General features: G+C 36.0%; 1 protein-coding gene across 3 annotated transcripts in view; it reads right to left on the reverse strand.

Moving 5' to 3' along the window:
• Positions 1-16,743, reverse strand: part of LOC307174233 (dynamin-1-like protein) — a 30,474-nt gene extending 13,731 nt beyond the window's left edge. Inside the window, exons 1-9 of one of the 3 annotated variants that reach the window (XM_079897960.1) lie at positions 16,547-16,684; positions 15,752-15,855; positions 15,425-15,566; positions 12,985-13,023; positions 12,509-12,555; positions 9,117-9,185; positions 8,909-8,995; positions 8,200-8,362; positions 7,988-8,108 (exon numbers count right to left, since the gene is read on the reverse strand). In XM_079897960.1, coding sequence (XP_079754086.1) covers positions 7,988-8,108; positions 8,200-8,362; positions 8,909-8,995; positions 9,117-9,185; positions 12,509-12,555; positions 12,985-13,023; positions 15,425-15,566; positions 15,752-15,853 — 770 coding nt within the window. In that variant the 5' untranslated portion in view covers positions 15,854-15,855; positions 16,547-16,684. Of the gene's footprint in view, positions 1-7,987; positions 8,109-8,199; positions 8,363-8,908; positions 8,996-9,116; positions 9,186-12,508; positions 12,556-12,984; positions 13,024-15,424; positions 15,567-15,751; positions 15,856-16,546 lie in introns of all 3 variants that reach the window. The other 2 variants (XM_079897962.1, XM_079897961.1) reach the window with 2 other exon arrangements.
• Positions 16,744-17,650: the final 907 nt, after the last annotated feature.

The following is a 17,650-nucleotide window of genomic DNA, read 5'->3' on the forward strand; positions in this document are numbered from 1 at the left end:
CGCAATCTCAGGATTGGATGGACCCAATATTTCCTCTTTCTTTTTCTCTTTTTAAGAAGAAAGAGGGCAACAAAATCATCCTCACTGCTTGACGAATCCATTCAGTATTTTTTGCATTTTTTTCCGCAAAGGTTTAATAAATACGCATCGGACTCAGTGTGCAAGGCTTCTGTGCGTGACGAATTTTAAGGCTGACGAACACGAAAAAACGCATACGAAAATTTCGGACTCAGTGTGCAATGGCCTTTAGGCTGCATTTATTTACTCAAAAAAACACAGTAAAAAGTACACAGTACAATAAAAAATAAATTTACATTTTTATAAATTGTATAATGTAATTTATTCATGTGATCAAAGCTGAATTTTCCACATCATTACTCCAGTCTTCAATATCCTTCAGAAATCATTCTAATATGCTGATTTGCTGCTCAAGAAACATTTCTGATTAATATCAGTGTTGAAAACAGTTTTAGAGGCTTAACATTTTTTTGTGAAAACAATGATACCATTCAAACATTTGTGCTAAGATTAAAAAAAAGAGAGAAAATAATAACTTTTTTTTTTTTTTATCAAGGATGCATTAAATTGACAGTGAAGACGTTTATGTTACAAAAGATTTCTAATTAATAAATGCTTTAATCAAGGAATCCTAAAAAATTGTCAAAGAATCCTAAAAAGAAAAATCACAATTTCCACAAAAATATTAAGCAGCACAACTGTTTTTATCACTGATAATAATAATCAGAAATGTTTCTTGGGCAGCAAATCATCATATTAGAGTGATTTCTGAAGGATCATGTGACACTGAAGACTGGAGTAATGACGCTGAAAATTCAGCTTTGATCACAGGAATACATTACATTTTAAAATATATTCAAATAGAAAACAGTCATTTTAAATTGTAATAATATTTTGCAATATTACTGTTTTTACTGTATTTTTGATTAAGTAAATGCAGCCTTGGTGAGCAGAAGATACTTCTTTCAAAAACATTTAAAAAATTCTAATGTTTCCAAACTTGTTTCTGTATGTTTCAACTGCTGTTTATGACTTCCACAATCCTCTATGTGTGACTCTGTAGGGTGAAAACATAAAAAAAAAAAAACTTCTATTTACTTGGTTATCTCTACAACTTTTTTGGGATTTGTTCTAGATCATTAAACATGATGTTTTTAGGAGGAAAAAATGAGGAAGAACCTTCTTTAAAAATAAATAATGACTGTGAAATGATTGACTGGCTAGCACAGCAGCTGCCTTTGGTTTCTTATGCTCACCAAGGCTGCATTTATTTGTATATATATTATATATTATATTGACTGTTTTTGCCATGTATCTTGATGCTAATGTGAACGATTCTGCATTGATGAATAAAACCGAAGAATCGTTTTTTTTACATATGAATTATGTATAACATTATATTAGATCCGTGCATTAGGTCTTTATAGAACAAACCTGCTTCTGTCAGTGTCATTAGTGTTAATCAAACAACAAAAGAAAAGAGGGAATTCTTTTGACTGCTCTTGACTGAAGAACTTTTGTAGCTTTAATAATAATCTATTTATTTGCAATTAATACACTTAAGACATTTTTACATTTGAATTTCTGTACTAATTATTACTTGAATGCTGTTAAAGGGGTCCTATTATGCCCTTTTACGAAGTCTTGATTTTGTTTTTGGGGTGTACAAGTATATGTTTCCATGCTTGATTGTTCAAAAAATGCATTATTTTTCACATATTTTACATTATTACAGCTCCTCTCTCCCCAGTCTGGCTCGAACATGTCGATTTAGATTCTGAAATACAAAATGTGCTGTGATTGGTTAGCTGGCCCAGTGTGTTGTGATTGGCAGCACTTTGCGCGTTTTCCGGAAAATGTCCCACCCCTTCATAACTGCGAGTTCTTAGTGTGAATATTGTGGATGGCATCAATTTCAAACCAATTCAAGCCTGATTCAGACCCTGACAATGTTAACGAACAAGAGGATCGAATGAACAAGAGGACTTTGCAAGCACGGATTTCACCGGACGCTTCAGAATGGTATATTTTTTGTAATTTTCTTCTACATTATAGATACGATGTTATCCACAATTTAATTGTGATATTTGTCAGAAAACTAAGGTAATTACAAGCAGTAATCGATCACAAAACCATGTTTAACTTTCCTAAGGAGCGGTGAACAGCCTTACAAAAGCGAGAGCTAACAAAAGCAACAGAAAACAAGCTGTTCTCCATAAAATGTGCAGCGGACAGATAAACGTTGGGGTTTTAATGTTCAGGTTAAAGTTTTAACCCCTTTTAGTTCATCAGCCTTAGGAAGGTCAAACAAATGAGTTTTAGAAATGTTGTGGTCTCTTTGACAGCGATAGCACGTTCTTCCGCTTTTTTGCGTTTTCTGTGGGCGGGGATTATTTAAATGAGAAACACTGTGATTTCATAAGATCCGAAAAAATCGCATTGCAGTCCGAACAAGTCATTCGTTGTAGTTCTTGGATGGATGTAAAAAAAAAAAAAAAAAAAACACTGTTCTTTTCATTTGTTTCTTATACTGTATTTGTTCTACTGGTTGTTATTTGCATGTTTGTTCTTATTTTTAATAATTTATATTATTAAAATAATTTATATTATGAATTATTAATTTATATTATTTATATAATTAATATTGTGATTAGTAATATAGTAATTATTATTAATAAAATAACTGGAGATAAATATGCATCATGGTGTATCAAGAAAGGTTTTATAATTGAAATGTTACCCCCTGAATCGTAATCACATCAAATTGTAAGGCAAGTGAAAATCCACAACTTTATTTGATTTGATCAAAAATTTGGTAAAAAAAAAAGAAGAAAATTATGAAATTTTATTCAAATTTAAATGAAATTATATTTTAGTGTGTTTTATTCCTGTCATGTCAAAGCTGAAATCAATCTAATATGATGATTTGGTGCTCAAGAAATATTATTATCAAAGTTATGTAATATTTGTGTGAAACCTGTAACACACTTTTCAGGATACTTTGATGAAAGTTCAGAACAGCATTTCTTTGAAATAGAAATATTTTGTAACATTATACATGTCTTTACTTTCACTGTTGATCAATTTAACTTAATAAATGTATTAATTTCTTTCAAAACAACAACACAAAACTTACTGACCCCAAAGTTTTGAATGGCAGTGTATGAAAAGGGTGGTTGGAGAGGTAAAAAAAGAGGTCATTTCAGAGATAGAGCAAGTCAAAGCACATGTTGAAGGCTCATTTGGACAGTAAATCTACTGTTTACAGAGTTACTATGGATTTCGTGTTGACTTTAAATATAGAGATTGTTGGCATCATCAGGCATGTATTGTACTTTGACAAATGAAAGTGTCTTCAGCTCTTTCCTTTTGGTCAAAGTGAATTTCTAAAACATTCTGCAGTGCATTTTTACAGGATAGAGGTGAGCTGAAAATTGTTAGTACACTGCCCACTACTGGAAAGAAGAAGCTTCTCCCTTTGGTTGTACTGTGCATGAATGAAAGCAACATTTTTGCATTTTCTAAAGTAAATGTAAATAGTGCTTTCACGGGCAAAACCTAATTTGCCACACTCCTGTGGCACTGAAGATGCTTGCTAGAGAATGTTTATGTGATTACTAGGGCAGGTTTGGAGTATTTGGTTACTGGTTCAAGTCTTTATGGTATTTTGTTATGGCTCGGGTTCTTCCTTCAGTCTAAGTTCTGCATGTTTTATCATCCACCAGTTGGAAGTCAGAATTCTCTTCCATAACACATGATTTGAAGAATAATTAGGCCAAATGGCATTGGGCTAGATGCAAACTTAAATGTAATATTTAAGGTTAAGGATTAGTTTAAATCTCTGACCTCAAGGATGAGCAATAGCCTTAGCAAGCACTACTGATAACAAGTAAATGACTGATCAATATATTGCACTGAACACGTCTTTTATTTGTTGCCAGTGCTCGCTCTCCATAAATGCTCTCCCAGGACATCTGCAAGTGCTTTCCCGTTTGACTGCTCGTTGTTGAATCCTCAAAGCGAGTGTGGGTTAATATTGAAGAGACGTTGGCCTGAAGCTATTTCTGATTAAGTTAACGAGAGTCGAGAAATGAAAAGTGTCACTGCAGTTCTCCTCCCCGACTAAATTGTCTCCCTGTATTCGTAAAGGAAATGCTACAGCCAAAGCTGAATAAACCAATGATTTATCTCCAGCGCGGCTCTGTCAGCTGATAGCGGGTAGACGTGGTACCCTTGGGTGCTTGTGCTTAAAAAGGCAGGGCAGGAGAGGATAACAGCGTCGGGAATATTACAGTCACTGCTCCTTAGGGGTATGATAGAGGAACTCGAAATGTAAGAAAATTACACTGTTAAAATGTTGCAATGCTTTTTCACACGGTTGATTAAGTTTCTACTGCAGTAAAAGAAGTCGAAAGGGCCACGTGCTACACTTTATTTTCTCCCTGAAGCCCTGTTAATGTCATTCAAGATATCCTGTGCATGTTGTGAAGTTCTTTTACATGGTCATTTCTTCACCCTCTCTCGAACCCTTATGCTTGAACAGGCTGTTTTTGCTGCTGTGCCTTCAGGTCTTCAAATGTAAATGAGTTCTGTAATGATCTCCTTGGTCTCATGAGGAAAAAACAGACTCTGCAATTTTGCTAAATGTGTAAAATACATTGCTGCAGGTCCAAATTGGTGCAGTTTCAAGGTGAAATGACCACTTGTGTTGCTAAAAGAGCTACAGGGCTCTGTGATTTTTGTTTAGAATTTGTAGGGGCGCAGTCAAAAATGTAGATTTTACAATTATTTTCAAGTTTGGGGTCAGTAATGAATACTTTTATTCAACGAGGACACATTAAATTGATCCGAAGTGACTGTAAAGTTACATTTTAATTACTGTCAAAGTTACATTTGAATAATTACTGTACCTTTGGATTTTCTATTCATCAAAGAATCCTGAAAAAAAATGTTTCACGGTTTTCACAAAAATATTAAGCAGGATAGCCGGTGTCATTATTGATGATAACAATAAGAAATGTTGGGTAACACTTTATTTTACAGTGTCCTTGTTACATATGTTACATGTACTTACCATAGGAATAACAGTAAATTATGCATAATTACATGCAACTAACCCTCAACCAAACCCTAATTCTACCCTAACCCTATAGTAAGTACATGTCGTTACTTAATATTACTCAGTACTTCAATATATAATTACACTGTAACAATGACACCTTAAAGGAGAACTCCGGTCAATTTTAACATTGAGCTCATTTTGTTGTAAATTTGGAGTGCTGTCAGTACAGAGAACAACGACAAAAATCGGTGTTGCCTACACCGTGTTATCCTCTTTTTAAAATTGGCACCCTGTTGACTTCAATGGGGCAAGTTTTAAACCTGCTTTTAGCCTCTTAACATCCTTGATGTGTCATTACAAGTGCACAGGTCATGTGAGTGATTCCTTTAGAATGAACACAAGTGAATCTGACTGCAGTAGATGTGAAAGATATTAATAAAAGTGATGTTATTTCAGCCAGCGCTCATACCTGTATTTACATCCTGTTTTCGGTTGAAGTCCACAGTAATCGATTGTCGAGTTCGGGCGCATGATCGTACGTACTAAACCAATGCGCGTGAACTCGACAATCGACTACTGTGGACTTCAACCGAAAACAGGAAATAAATACAGGTATGTGCGATGGCTGAAATACAGTTGGTCATAAAACCAACTGTAAAGTGTTCATGTAGTGTCAGGCATAATGCGCACCCTTTGGATTTTTGATATTTATTCAAATAAATAAAAGTTTGCTATTGAAGTTAGAAACGTGTATGCCAATGTTGTATGCAACTTTTGAGACGGTCCCTAAATGTGCGAATGTCCAATGTCAAGCCAATTTTACATTTATTAGGCTACATTTAGTCATTTATTTAGCAGACGCTTTTATCCAAAGCGATTTACAGTTAAACTAACAATAGGAGGACAACAATATGCAAGTGCTGACTCTTCCCAGTATAAGCTAATGCAATACAGGTATAGGCATAGCCTACTATACTATACTATACTATACTATATATATATATAGAGAGAGAGAGAGAGAGAGAGAAAAGAGAAAGTGTTAGTATTGATCAAGTGTTGATTTTATGCCAGTATATCACGAAACGCTCTGCATGAAACTGCGCGTTACGTTCATATTCTTAGTCCATCTAGCCTAGTAGCCTACAGCCTACATCCCCAATAAGGTGCGAGTTTGGTCTTTTATATCACTGTATTAGTCCATAAAATACGTCCCGATGGAAGGGGAATCCTTGAGTATGAGGTATTGACGGAAACCGATTATAATCCTGTTCATGTAGGTAGAGAAAGCTGATGACCTGTAGGCTACACAGGGAAAGTAACAATGAAGTTATTGAATGAAACATAAACACAGCTTTTGTGTCTTTATCATCTTTTCAGCATATATACTGACACAGATAATCATTTTCATTTTATGAATGAATGACTTGTTCTAACTGTTGCTGGTCTTCGTCACAACACGCGCTTTTGCACCACCTGCTGGTGAGGTTGACTAACAGCAGATGGAGAGTATCTCGGTAATCTACTGCTTTTCCTGCAGTTCCTTTGAATTTACTGTCGAATTTGAACCACTGAATTTGTGGAAGCGAATTTGCAAAGCGAAATAAAATGGACCGAAAATTGCCTGTTGAATATTATAGGTTGTATTTTTAAACAGTTTGAATATTTTGGAAGTGAAATATGACAGGTGAATATGGATTATTGAATTTTTAATAATGAAAATGTGTTTGAAATGTTTTTAATTGAAATATTCACAGCTTAAATATTCAACCATGTTGAATTTCAGGCCATAAAAATGCAAGCCCTAAAAATACAATGCATTAAAATGCAAGCATGGTTAATGCAATGCCTATTTTTTTTCAAGTAGTGCAATTCAACAGGCTTTTTGTTTCAAAAACATTTGACATTATTTTACTTCCATATTATATGGGAAGATTATGAAGATTATGAGTGAATAATGACTTAAAGGGATAGTTACTCTAAAATGAAAATTAAGTCATCATTTACTCAAATGCCGTACGGACCACAAGTAGAGAAATTATAAAAAAATGTCCCGGTCATGCTCATCCATATGATGGCAGTGAATGAACCCATGTGACGCGTGTTGCATATTCCAAGAGTTCTGGAGGTGTACAATAGGGTTTGGTGAAAAACAAACTGAAATTTAATGTATTAGTTAACGAAAATCCTGATCTTTGTCGTCAGTCTCTCCCAGAAGAAGCACACAAGCACACAGAAAACGGCATGAAATACAATGCCTAGAAATCCCCAAAAAGAATCTGTGTACTTTCTTCACTGAGTCGAACATCTCCACACCCGAACTCTGTTTGTCCGATGACAGTCAGAATGACAGTTGACAGATGTGAACGCGATAACTTGTTACGACGAACACAACGGATATATTCACCTCGGAGAAGAAGGTACATGGATTGCATTTCATGTCTCGTGTTTATTAATCTTGATTTCTCACAACTTGTGTGCTTTTTCTGGGCGCTAACAGAGTCTCATGAATGCTCAGTCCAACGGCCAAGATCAGGATATTCGTTAAATAATCCATTCAATTTCAAACTCTATCATTTACCCCTAGAATACCCGGAATATAACACACGTCACATCGGACCGTTCCGTGATACTTTTGCATATTTTTGATGCTGGTCTCTGGTCGATATTAAAATGATAATCACTGCAACGTGTTGTAAATGATGACTTAGTTTTCAATTTTAGGTGAACTAAACCTTTGAAATTAAAGTCTGCTGCTTTGGAGGTTAAATTTTGCATCTAAAGTTGCATTTAAAAATTTTATTTAAAATCAGGATAGGAAACATTTATGTTTCTAATCTCATTCAAATCTGCCTTGGGGAAAATAAAAATTATGTTATGCATTTTCAACAAATGTTTAAAGCAACTGACCTGTTAACCACACCAATAATGCCCAGTCTGACTGGTATGACACGGCCCAGCAGAACCTCCAGAGCATCTGTCCCCGCGTCCATCAAATCCAGCTTACTCACGACCAGCAGCGTCCTGTGACCTGAGCGCAACAGACAATGAGGACATTCCCTTCCCACAGTGCCATTCAATGGTGCAATAATGACATCTGGACTTCTCTGCACGTCGCTCACCATCTGGGTCCACCTCTCGTGCCAGTTTAAGGGCATCAGATGTGGCGAGGTCAGAGTTAGCAGGAGATACACACAGGATGAGGGAGTTGGGGTTGGAGATGTAGGACAGAATCATCTCCTGGACTTGAGTCTCAATATCTTCAGGCTGGTCACCAACCGGGACCTACACAAAAAACATCACACAATATTAAAAGAGACTGAATGGGTAATTGAAGGAATGGATTTCAATATTTTATCTTTAAAAGTGCGGATATATTTACAGTTGTTCCGAATGTTTTACTAGGCGAAATCCAGATATTTCAATAGGAATCCATGAGATTGGGAATTCTGAGTGAGGGCGAATGATTTCCCCAAACAAGAATTTGCAATGGGTTCAAGTTTTGTATGCAAATTCGCCACTTTGACCCTTTTTTAATCACTTCACCTACTGACATCGTGTGCACAGCATCTGTATCCTTGTGAAAATAATACATTACAACTTTATTCAATTCAATAATTATTGATTTTTTTTTTTTTTTTTACCGTAAGAATTTTAGTATCTTGGGCTCAAATTTAGTTTATTATTTATATAATTAATTGTATCTAAATAACAAGTTTAATTGACAGAATTTGGTTTCAATTGATAAAATAGGATATTTTTTTATCCTAAAGCAAATGAGTTTGTTTGCATTACATGGCAAAATAACATGCACACAGTCATTGTTGTTACCTTAGTGATGCCAGGCAAGTCAACCAAGGTCAGACTGAGCACGTTTGGGGAATAGATCTTCAGGTAAATGGGCTCTGGACTGATGCCCTAAGGAGGAAAAAGAGAACAACTAGATGAGATCATTTAAATCCGGGCCTTCAAATGGTACGACAAGTGTGTGTATGTCAAACTGTGTGAAACACTGATGAGTGCCATGCTTCCACTGCACCTTATTATCGGTATTGCGATCTGTTTCATCCTCAATCTCTTTCCGGATTTCATTGAAATCTGTGAAAATCTGAGCAAAGGAAAAAAAAAAATCATTATAGAGTCGACGTGATAATAAGCTTGGTTTGGAAGTAGGGCTGCAACAACTAATCGATAAAATCGATAATAATCGATTATGAAAATCGTTGTCAACGAATGTCATTGTCGATTAGTTGGTCTGCTCACGTCACGGGGAGCGTTACTGATGACGTCACTTTCATGACAACGCAGTCACGCGAAATGGCAGAGAGTAATCGGAGAGAAACATCAGCACGGCAAGCAAAAACTGTATATTCTCATTATATGAAGATGTGAAAATGGTATAGTCTAGTTTAATTCAATGCTACTGTGTAAACAGCTTTGTTTACTAACTTCGGGACAGTCACACTAGATCTATTTTGTATCGAGCATCAGGTTGCGCAATCAGTTCGCTCGCAACATAAGTGATGGATTAAAATAGCGCTACCGCAGAAATAGGTTAAATTAAATGGTGTTTACAAAGTGAAGCACTAAATATAAAGGCAGTTAATAACAGCAGCAGTAAAATATAGTTTTTTGGTCACTGTAGTCAGTGGTTTTCAGCGAATGCTTGTGCAGTAATACATCATTTTTCCTGTACTTTTAACCAAGCCTGTTGTCAGCTGCGTACCTCCATTCCGCTCTCTTTTTATAGCATTTGTCTACTATGTAAGGGATAATCCCGCTTATTACATGGCTACCCACCAAATAAATCAATAATTTTACACAAAATATTGATTTAAAAAGGAGTTTATTGATTTAAAAATGATTGTATTGCTTCCGCTAAAGAAAATAGTCCGTTCCGTCTCTACGGTTAGAATCCTGCGTCCATAGCAACGCTCTGTTTTCTGGTGTGTTATACTTCGCAGCGTCTGTTATCAAGAAATAACAGATCGCATTCTACATTGGAATTCAAAATCTGCTGCTTAATATCTTATTACAAACATGTTTGTGTCCTAATTTCATAATGTGAAGTTTATATGAGCAGCGCAACTCAATATTTTGTTTTGTTTATTTATATTTTGCACTTTTTAAAGTACACTTTTACACATAAATACCCTGATTTAGGGTTTTATTTAGTTATAAACAAAAATCAAATTGAATTAAAAAAAAAACCTATCCGATTAATCGATTAATCGAAAAAATAATCGTCCGATTAATCGATTATCAAAATAATCGTTAGTTGCAGCCCTATTTGGAAGTGTTCTGGGCCCGGATCCCCAAAACGTTCTTATCGCTAAGTAGTTCTTAACCTATTCCTTAACCTCTGTCTTAACGTTATGACACGATTCCCGACACGTTCGTACGCTAAGTATATCTTCTGTAAGTCACACTTTCGTAAGGTTGGTCTGGACCATTCATAAGCTCTCTCTTAGCGTTGTTTGAGCTCAAGACGCTAGTCGCCGCCACTGTGCAGAAGTCTTTAGAAATCAGCGCAGCGCAGTACAAGTCAAACTATGGTATGTTGACAATGTTGTGGCTCAACAATGATTTTATGTTATGGACATTTTAATACTAATAATAAAATATGTTCGCAATGGATACAGGCCTATTTATGAAGTTGACTTTATTTGGTATCAGAACTAATATGGTGGTAATTAGCCTAGGCTATTTCGTAATGTCATTAAAGCGTTTAAATTGGCAATCACTTTTGATAATTAAAATCTGCCAAACAATTTGGCTCTAAATGGCTAAGATCTATAAATGGGTAAGCATGGTGGTGTCCAGTAAGCGACCAACTATGGCAGCGATCCAACGTGTCCTTGTATTGAATCAAAGATGGCACCGGCCGCGGAGCCGTTTAGTCCATGTCAATTTTTTTATTCAGCAAAACTTAAGCCCTTTTGACATTTTGCCTGAACATTTTGCTTTGAAAAAAATTCGCCTCCCAAGTCAGCTCATTATGGAGCTGCTGGACCTGGTGGTCCCCACCATATTCTGTATCTAACTCTCTCTCTCTGTTCATTGTAGATAGGTTGCTTTTATTGAAAACATTAACCAATGGCAATCAATACCGCTTTCAACAGAAATAACTGCAGCTGCTTGCCAATCAATTCTGATTGTAAAGTACCCTACCATTAATATAAAAGTGTATTACATCATTTTTAGAAGTCGTTAAACCCATGTCAAGAAGCGGCACAAGTGGCACAACGGGATAAGGAGGGTGGATGATTAGCGAGGGATACCCGGTTCGTCTACCCGTCACAACATATCGTGTGAACATATTACTGACAATTTGATGATTTAATTAATAGTCTATATTTTACTGATAACTTAAACTATGTTAAAATAAATGTTACTGGAATAATTTGAGGAATGTTTCATTTGTATAGAACGTGTTGTCTTTCTTAACGCCGTAATGCACCTTCGCGTGAAGTGGAAAATCCATTCCTGAGCAATCGATGCCAACTAATTCAGCAGCACCTTCACTTGGGACAGCGCCTTTGTAATGTCGAACGTAAGAGGCAGCGTGTTAAGAAGCTTCCTAAGGGACACTTCGGGGAACACACTTAGGAACATAAACAACTCTGGTAAGATATATCTTTTGAGTCTCCTTAGGGCGCTAAGAGTGAGCGTTATCGGGGAACCGGGCCCTGATTTTTAAACTTAAGCCCTATTGGGACAGGGCTAGTTTTCTAAATGATGTTTGAGTTACAGTTCGTATCACTCGATGTCTGTGATTTCATGTACTGATTCGGGCGGGACTAACATCTCCGTGTTTATTACAGAGTGTGTGTTTTCTATACAGAAGGTCATCTGCTGTGTTTCCGTGCATCACGTATGATGTAAATGCATTTGAATGAATTACTTATTGATATCATTTTAATTTATTATTAACACCATATTTATATAAACTTCACATGAGTTAATAGAAGTGGCTGATCATAATAAACCCACAATTTTTTAGACACGTATCTTACACTGGTATTAAAATGGGCAGTTTCTGCGATTTGGCTATTCATTTATTCATTTTATCATTTTATTTCTTGGTCGGATACCATCCACATTGAAATTAAATTAAATGAAAGCATGCAAAAGATTGGTGCACAACAGTTCAGGTAGGTCAAAAAACACATAAGGACTAATGTTAGAATAATACAATATCGGCAATCGCAGACATTCGCATTGGAACAGGATGAGATCTCCCAAAAACAGTAGGTGATGTGCTCTGGATTTTTCACTGAGGTTGTGTGAGAAAAACCCAGACGTGGCAGATTCGGACAGGATTAAAATCACAAAATACGCCTGTGAAACACAAATGTCTTTAACGTCCTCCATGAAAACTAGTCCAGTCCGAATAGGGCTTTAGTGTCAAACGAGAACTTTTGTAATTACCTGGTTTTTGCTGTGAAGAAACGTGCCCCATTCCTCTGCTTTGATACCTTTAGAAGATAGAATGAGATCAAATGAGAGAGAGAATAACAAGAACACAAGACAATACAAATCAATATTAATGACACTGAATCTGCAGAAACCCTCTTCCATTAAAAGACCTCAACAGAATAAAAGCATTTTACAGGCTTTCACAGCAAAGTGAACTGAAGTGAACAAATTGTAAAATCAATATTCAGCCAGAAAAGTTACAGTGGCCGGATACATGAGGACACAACTGAGAGATTGGAGACCAAACGTGCATTTGCTCTAGTCTCAGAGTGGAAACAAAACCAATACCAGTTTTTTCACTTAAAAAACACAACACATGGGAAAACAAACACAAAGAATGACATTTACAAAACAGTAGTGGGATGGGAACCACACCAGGAGAGCGATTTGGACAGATCATGCAGACAAACGTGTTGAAAAACAGAGACCTGGATAGGTGTTTTGAGAGTTTTGTTTAGCTCCATTTCCTGAGAAAGAAAGCGAAGAAAGGACAGCAGAGAGAGTGTTAGGAAGAAATGTTACTGTAAGCGTATTAGGAACAAACTCACAGAAAGATCAGAATACGTCATAGTGAGCAGACGTTAAAGGGGCCGTGACATGGAGTTTTTTATTTGATTTTAATATGTTCCTTGAGGTTCACTTATAATGTTTGCACAAAAAAAGACAAATACACATGTAGAAAAAATATTATTTTCAACCTTCACTCTTGACATTCTGTCTGAAATAACCCGTTTTTAAGAGGCGGCTCCTTTAAGGCTTGTCAGTAAACGGCCACTGTTATGATTGGCTAACGTCACTGCATAGGAAACAGCATCAACGCACACTCGATATTGCACGCGAGTTAGTGTTTTGAAAACATTATCCATATAAAACCATCATTTACACAAAGATCATTGCAAATTTCATTTAAAAAGAATTTAAAGGAATGTTCCGGGTTCAATACAAGTTAAGTATGTGTGGAAGAAAAAAAAGAGCAAAACCCACATTTACAGTAATGCACTTACAATGGAAGTCTATGCGACAAGAAATATGATGCACATATTTAAGAAATATGAAGCTATCATTTTTAATAAGATTCTTAATTATATATTCATTTGTCTAAAAAAAATAATTCACTGGTGTCTCAATCCTTTTATTAATGTAGCGAATTTAACAACTATTCTCTGGATTTGATTAAAATGAAAAGTAAAGCCATTTATAATATTACAAAAAATTCAAATAAATGCTGTTCTTTTGAACTTTCTATTTATCAAAGAATCCTGAAAAATGTTTCACTGTTTCCACAAAAATATTAAGCAGCACAACTGTTTTCAACATTGATAATAATCAGGGGCCGTATTCACAAAGCATTTTATCTTACCACTAGGAGTACTCCTAAATAGCACTAAAAAATTTTAGCTAGGAGTTTTTTCTTAAAAGTTATTCACAACGCCTTTCAGACCTACTCTTAGTAAAGAAAAATGACAACTCCTAAACTAAGAGTGAATCTTCGTTGCTATGGATGACGTCATTACTCATGCACGAGCTTGACTGAAGTAACCACCTTGATTGGCTGATGATTGTAACGCAGGAATGATTCCAAACCCCTCCCCTACGAAGATGAGTGACAGGTGACAGGTCTGAGAATGCGTGCGCTACACAAGTAGTGTGAAGTACGGAAGATGATGAATAACTGAATAAATAGCCTAAATGAATAAAGAGTAAGGCAAAACAAATAGCCTATAGCCTAATGAAACATATGGATTGATGCAATATCTTTGCAACATTATTGAATTAATCGGTCACTATATGCCTCTGCCTACGTTTGCAAAGAGAAGAACATTTTAATTTGATTCACAATGAAACGTTACAATTAGTTTACATGCAATGAGTAGCCTAGTTTTGGTTGTTGTTGGTGGCGTTATTGCATCCCTAGTTATGCCTACAATGCAAAATTGTTCCCTCGCGTTTGGAAGCTCCTGTAGCGCCGCATACGCATTTCAAAACATCGCAGCGTGAAATGCCACAAAAAGCGGTTTGTGAATAAGTCTTAGTGAGTTAGCAGTCCTCTCGACTTCTTTTAAGCTGTCCCAGGCTTAGGTGCTACTTTTAGGGCTAAAATGCTTCGTGAATTACTCTTAGTCAAAAAAATGAGGAGTCCTAAAGATATGAGTGACATGCCCATTATTTTTAGGAGTTGCTCCTAAATTCGCCAGTTAGGAGCTACTTTTAGCCTTAAAATTCTTTGTGAATACGGCCCCAGAAATGTTTCTTGAGCAGCAAATCATCATATTAGAATGATTTCTGAAGGATCATGTGACACTGAAGACTGGAGTAATGATCCTGAAAATTCAGCTTTGATCACAGGAATAAAAATACATAAATCAATTGTAATTTTCAATTGTATAATATTTCACAAAATTATGTTTTTTTACTGTATTTTTGATTAAAAATGAATTATAAAAACTTACAGACAGAGTTTGAACGGTAGTGTAACTACTAGGCGATGTTAGCCTATAGGTAAATGTTTAGGTATTATGGCTATACTTTGAAAATAGTGTGTATTTTAGCATTTATTCTCATGAAGTGCCTTGTACTGAACCCAGAACATTTCTTAAATATTTTTTTTTCCTTTAAGAACATTGAAAATAAATTTGACTTCTATTTAAAGCGTGCAAAGCAAGTGCATATGTGTTAGACGTGTTCTTGTGTGAAATACTCTTTTTCTCCAGTATATTTAAAACTTTCCGGCCATGTCATAAAACCTTGTCTATGATGCCCCAAAATACTGTCTAGAGATATATTGTCTAGCGATATCACTATTTTGGAGACACAATCAGTCAACAGAATACAGCTCTGATAAATCCTGACACATTTGTAAGCTGTTACCATTGTCTTGTTTGCGCCTCTCCTCCAGCGATGGCACATTCACCAGCTGTAACACCAGAGGGCGCCGCGTCACTATTCCTGAACCTCGGGGCAAGAAGTCTCGTCCAACCAAACTCTCCAATACTGAACTCTTTCCACTGCTCTGCAGATTTATTTAGAGAGACAAACAGAGCATATAAACAGAGTCATATACTTGACTTCACAGGGAAAATACATGTCGGCCTACTTGCATCATGTACCATCACAAAACAGAGATCATACCTTACGTTGTGAAGGTCTGCATAAACACGCAAGTTCAAACTATTCACTGTTAGATTAAAGACTCACCTGTGATCCCACGACTACGATCTGAGGAAGCTGGATGATCTCGGCTCCAACTGTGAGGAAAACCTCCTGCAGTCTGTTAATGATGGGAATAAGAGTTTCCATCTCTGCAAGAGACAGAAAAATCAATGCACTGAGTGTAAAGCTGCTATACATGAACAACAGAATGTGGCTTAATCAATAGAGATGCAGAAGCAAAAGATGCTCCATAAATAAGAGGACAGGCCCAACTATACTGGGCTTGAATAACTACAGCAATATCTCTCTGTCTATCCTTTATTAATATAATTTACACACTCACACACATAGTCTGCATATATATATATATATATATATATATATATATATATATATATATATATATATATATATATACACACACACACACATACATATGTATGTAATGTATTTACACACACACACAGTGTGTGTGTGTGTGTGTGTAAATACATGCATACATATAAATAAATATATAAATATATAAATAAAGGGTAACTGATATTGCTGGACAGAAGATATTGCAGTAGGTATTCACACACAGACTGTGTATTTGCATGTCACATATGTACTTGTTGTGTTTTACATTAATAAAGAGCACTAGTCTGCACTCTGCACAACCCATTCATGCAACTATTTTATTAATTTGTAGATATAATTAATTTGCAGTTATATTGAATATTTGACGACAGACATGAGCCGTGTGCAGGGTGTGATGCTGCTGACAGCAGAACAAGGTTACATGGTAGGAGAAACGATCGAAAAATGAGCACAACCGGTTCGATAGAATAATATCCTTACCGTGTGTCGACCCTTTTACAAAATTACACAATCACAGCGTTTAAACCTAAACGCTCACTGTCATGCTGGAAATGTGGGAAATACAACGTATAGTCACTGGAAGACCGACATGTTTTGAGGTTTCGCTTTTCTGCGCCCTTACCGTAGGCTGTCAAAGATGGGTCTGGAGTCAGCAACGAGACATTCGATTGGCTAATGCATTGGTGACGTTAGGGTGTATGTTCAGCTCATTGGATGAAACACCTATCAATCACAACATGTCATGGCAGCTTCTCCACGCCGCTTTCCAACATCAGGACCCCTACAATTTCATCTGTGGCCTTCAATATCACAGTAGCGTTCTTGGGGAATTCTACTGAATTACATAAATAAACGATACATAAATAAATAAATAAAATAGCATTCAAAAAGGTTCGAAATGCGTCGAATCTATTAATGAATTTGCGTACAAATGAGTTAAGGAAGTAGGCTAGGTGAGGCATTGAGGAAGTGTGGTCAGAATTTAGACACAAATTATCAAAATGTGCAAATCACATGGCATGACAGAGGGAGGGACCGGGAGGGACCGGGAGGGACGGGGATCAGGCATCACGGGATGCCTCTCCTGTTTTTTTTTTTTTGTTTTTTTTTCACTTGTCAAATTGTATCCATCCAGATATATTTGAATTGCATATAAATATTTATAATTACGTTAAGTTTACTAGCTTAATTCTTTAATTAAAATGTCTGCCTACATATCCATAACACTTAGTACCAGCGAATAGTGATGGAAAACTGTTTTTTAGGCTATTATTATTATTTGTTTAGATTTGTTGTACGTTCATTTATTTAAAAAGCGAGAAGATATCAATATAACGTTTAATGCTGTATAAACTAAGTTAAAAGTGGTTTAATTAATTTCCTCCTGCCATCTTGGAGTCATTCGAAAATGAGGGAGGGCTTTTAAGCTAATAATGGGAAGTCCGATTCATTTTTAAGCGAATCGGTTCGTCTGGACGGTTCGTTTAAATTTCAAACGGTTCGAAACCTAAGTCACCGATTCGTTTGAGACATATCGCTCAAATGTGTTCTCGAAAGTCGGTATTTTGTTGTAAAATACATTTT

This window comes from Squalius cephalus (genome assembly GCF_949319135.1).
Source record: "Squalius cephalus genome assembly, chromosome: 16".
NCBI classification, from domain to species: domain Eukaryota; kingdom Metazoa; phylum Chordata; class Actinopteri; order Cypriniformes; family Leuciscidae; genus Squalius; species Squalius cephalus.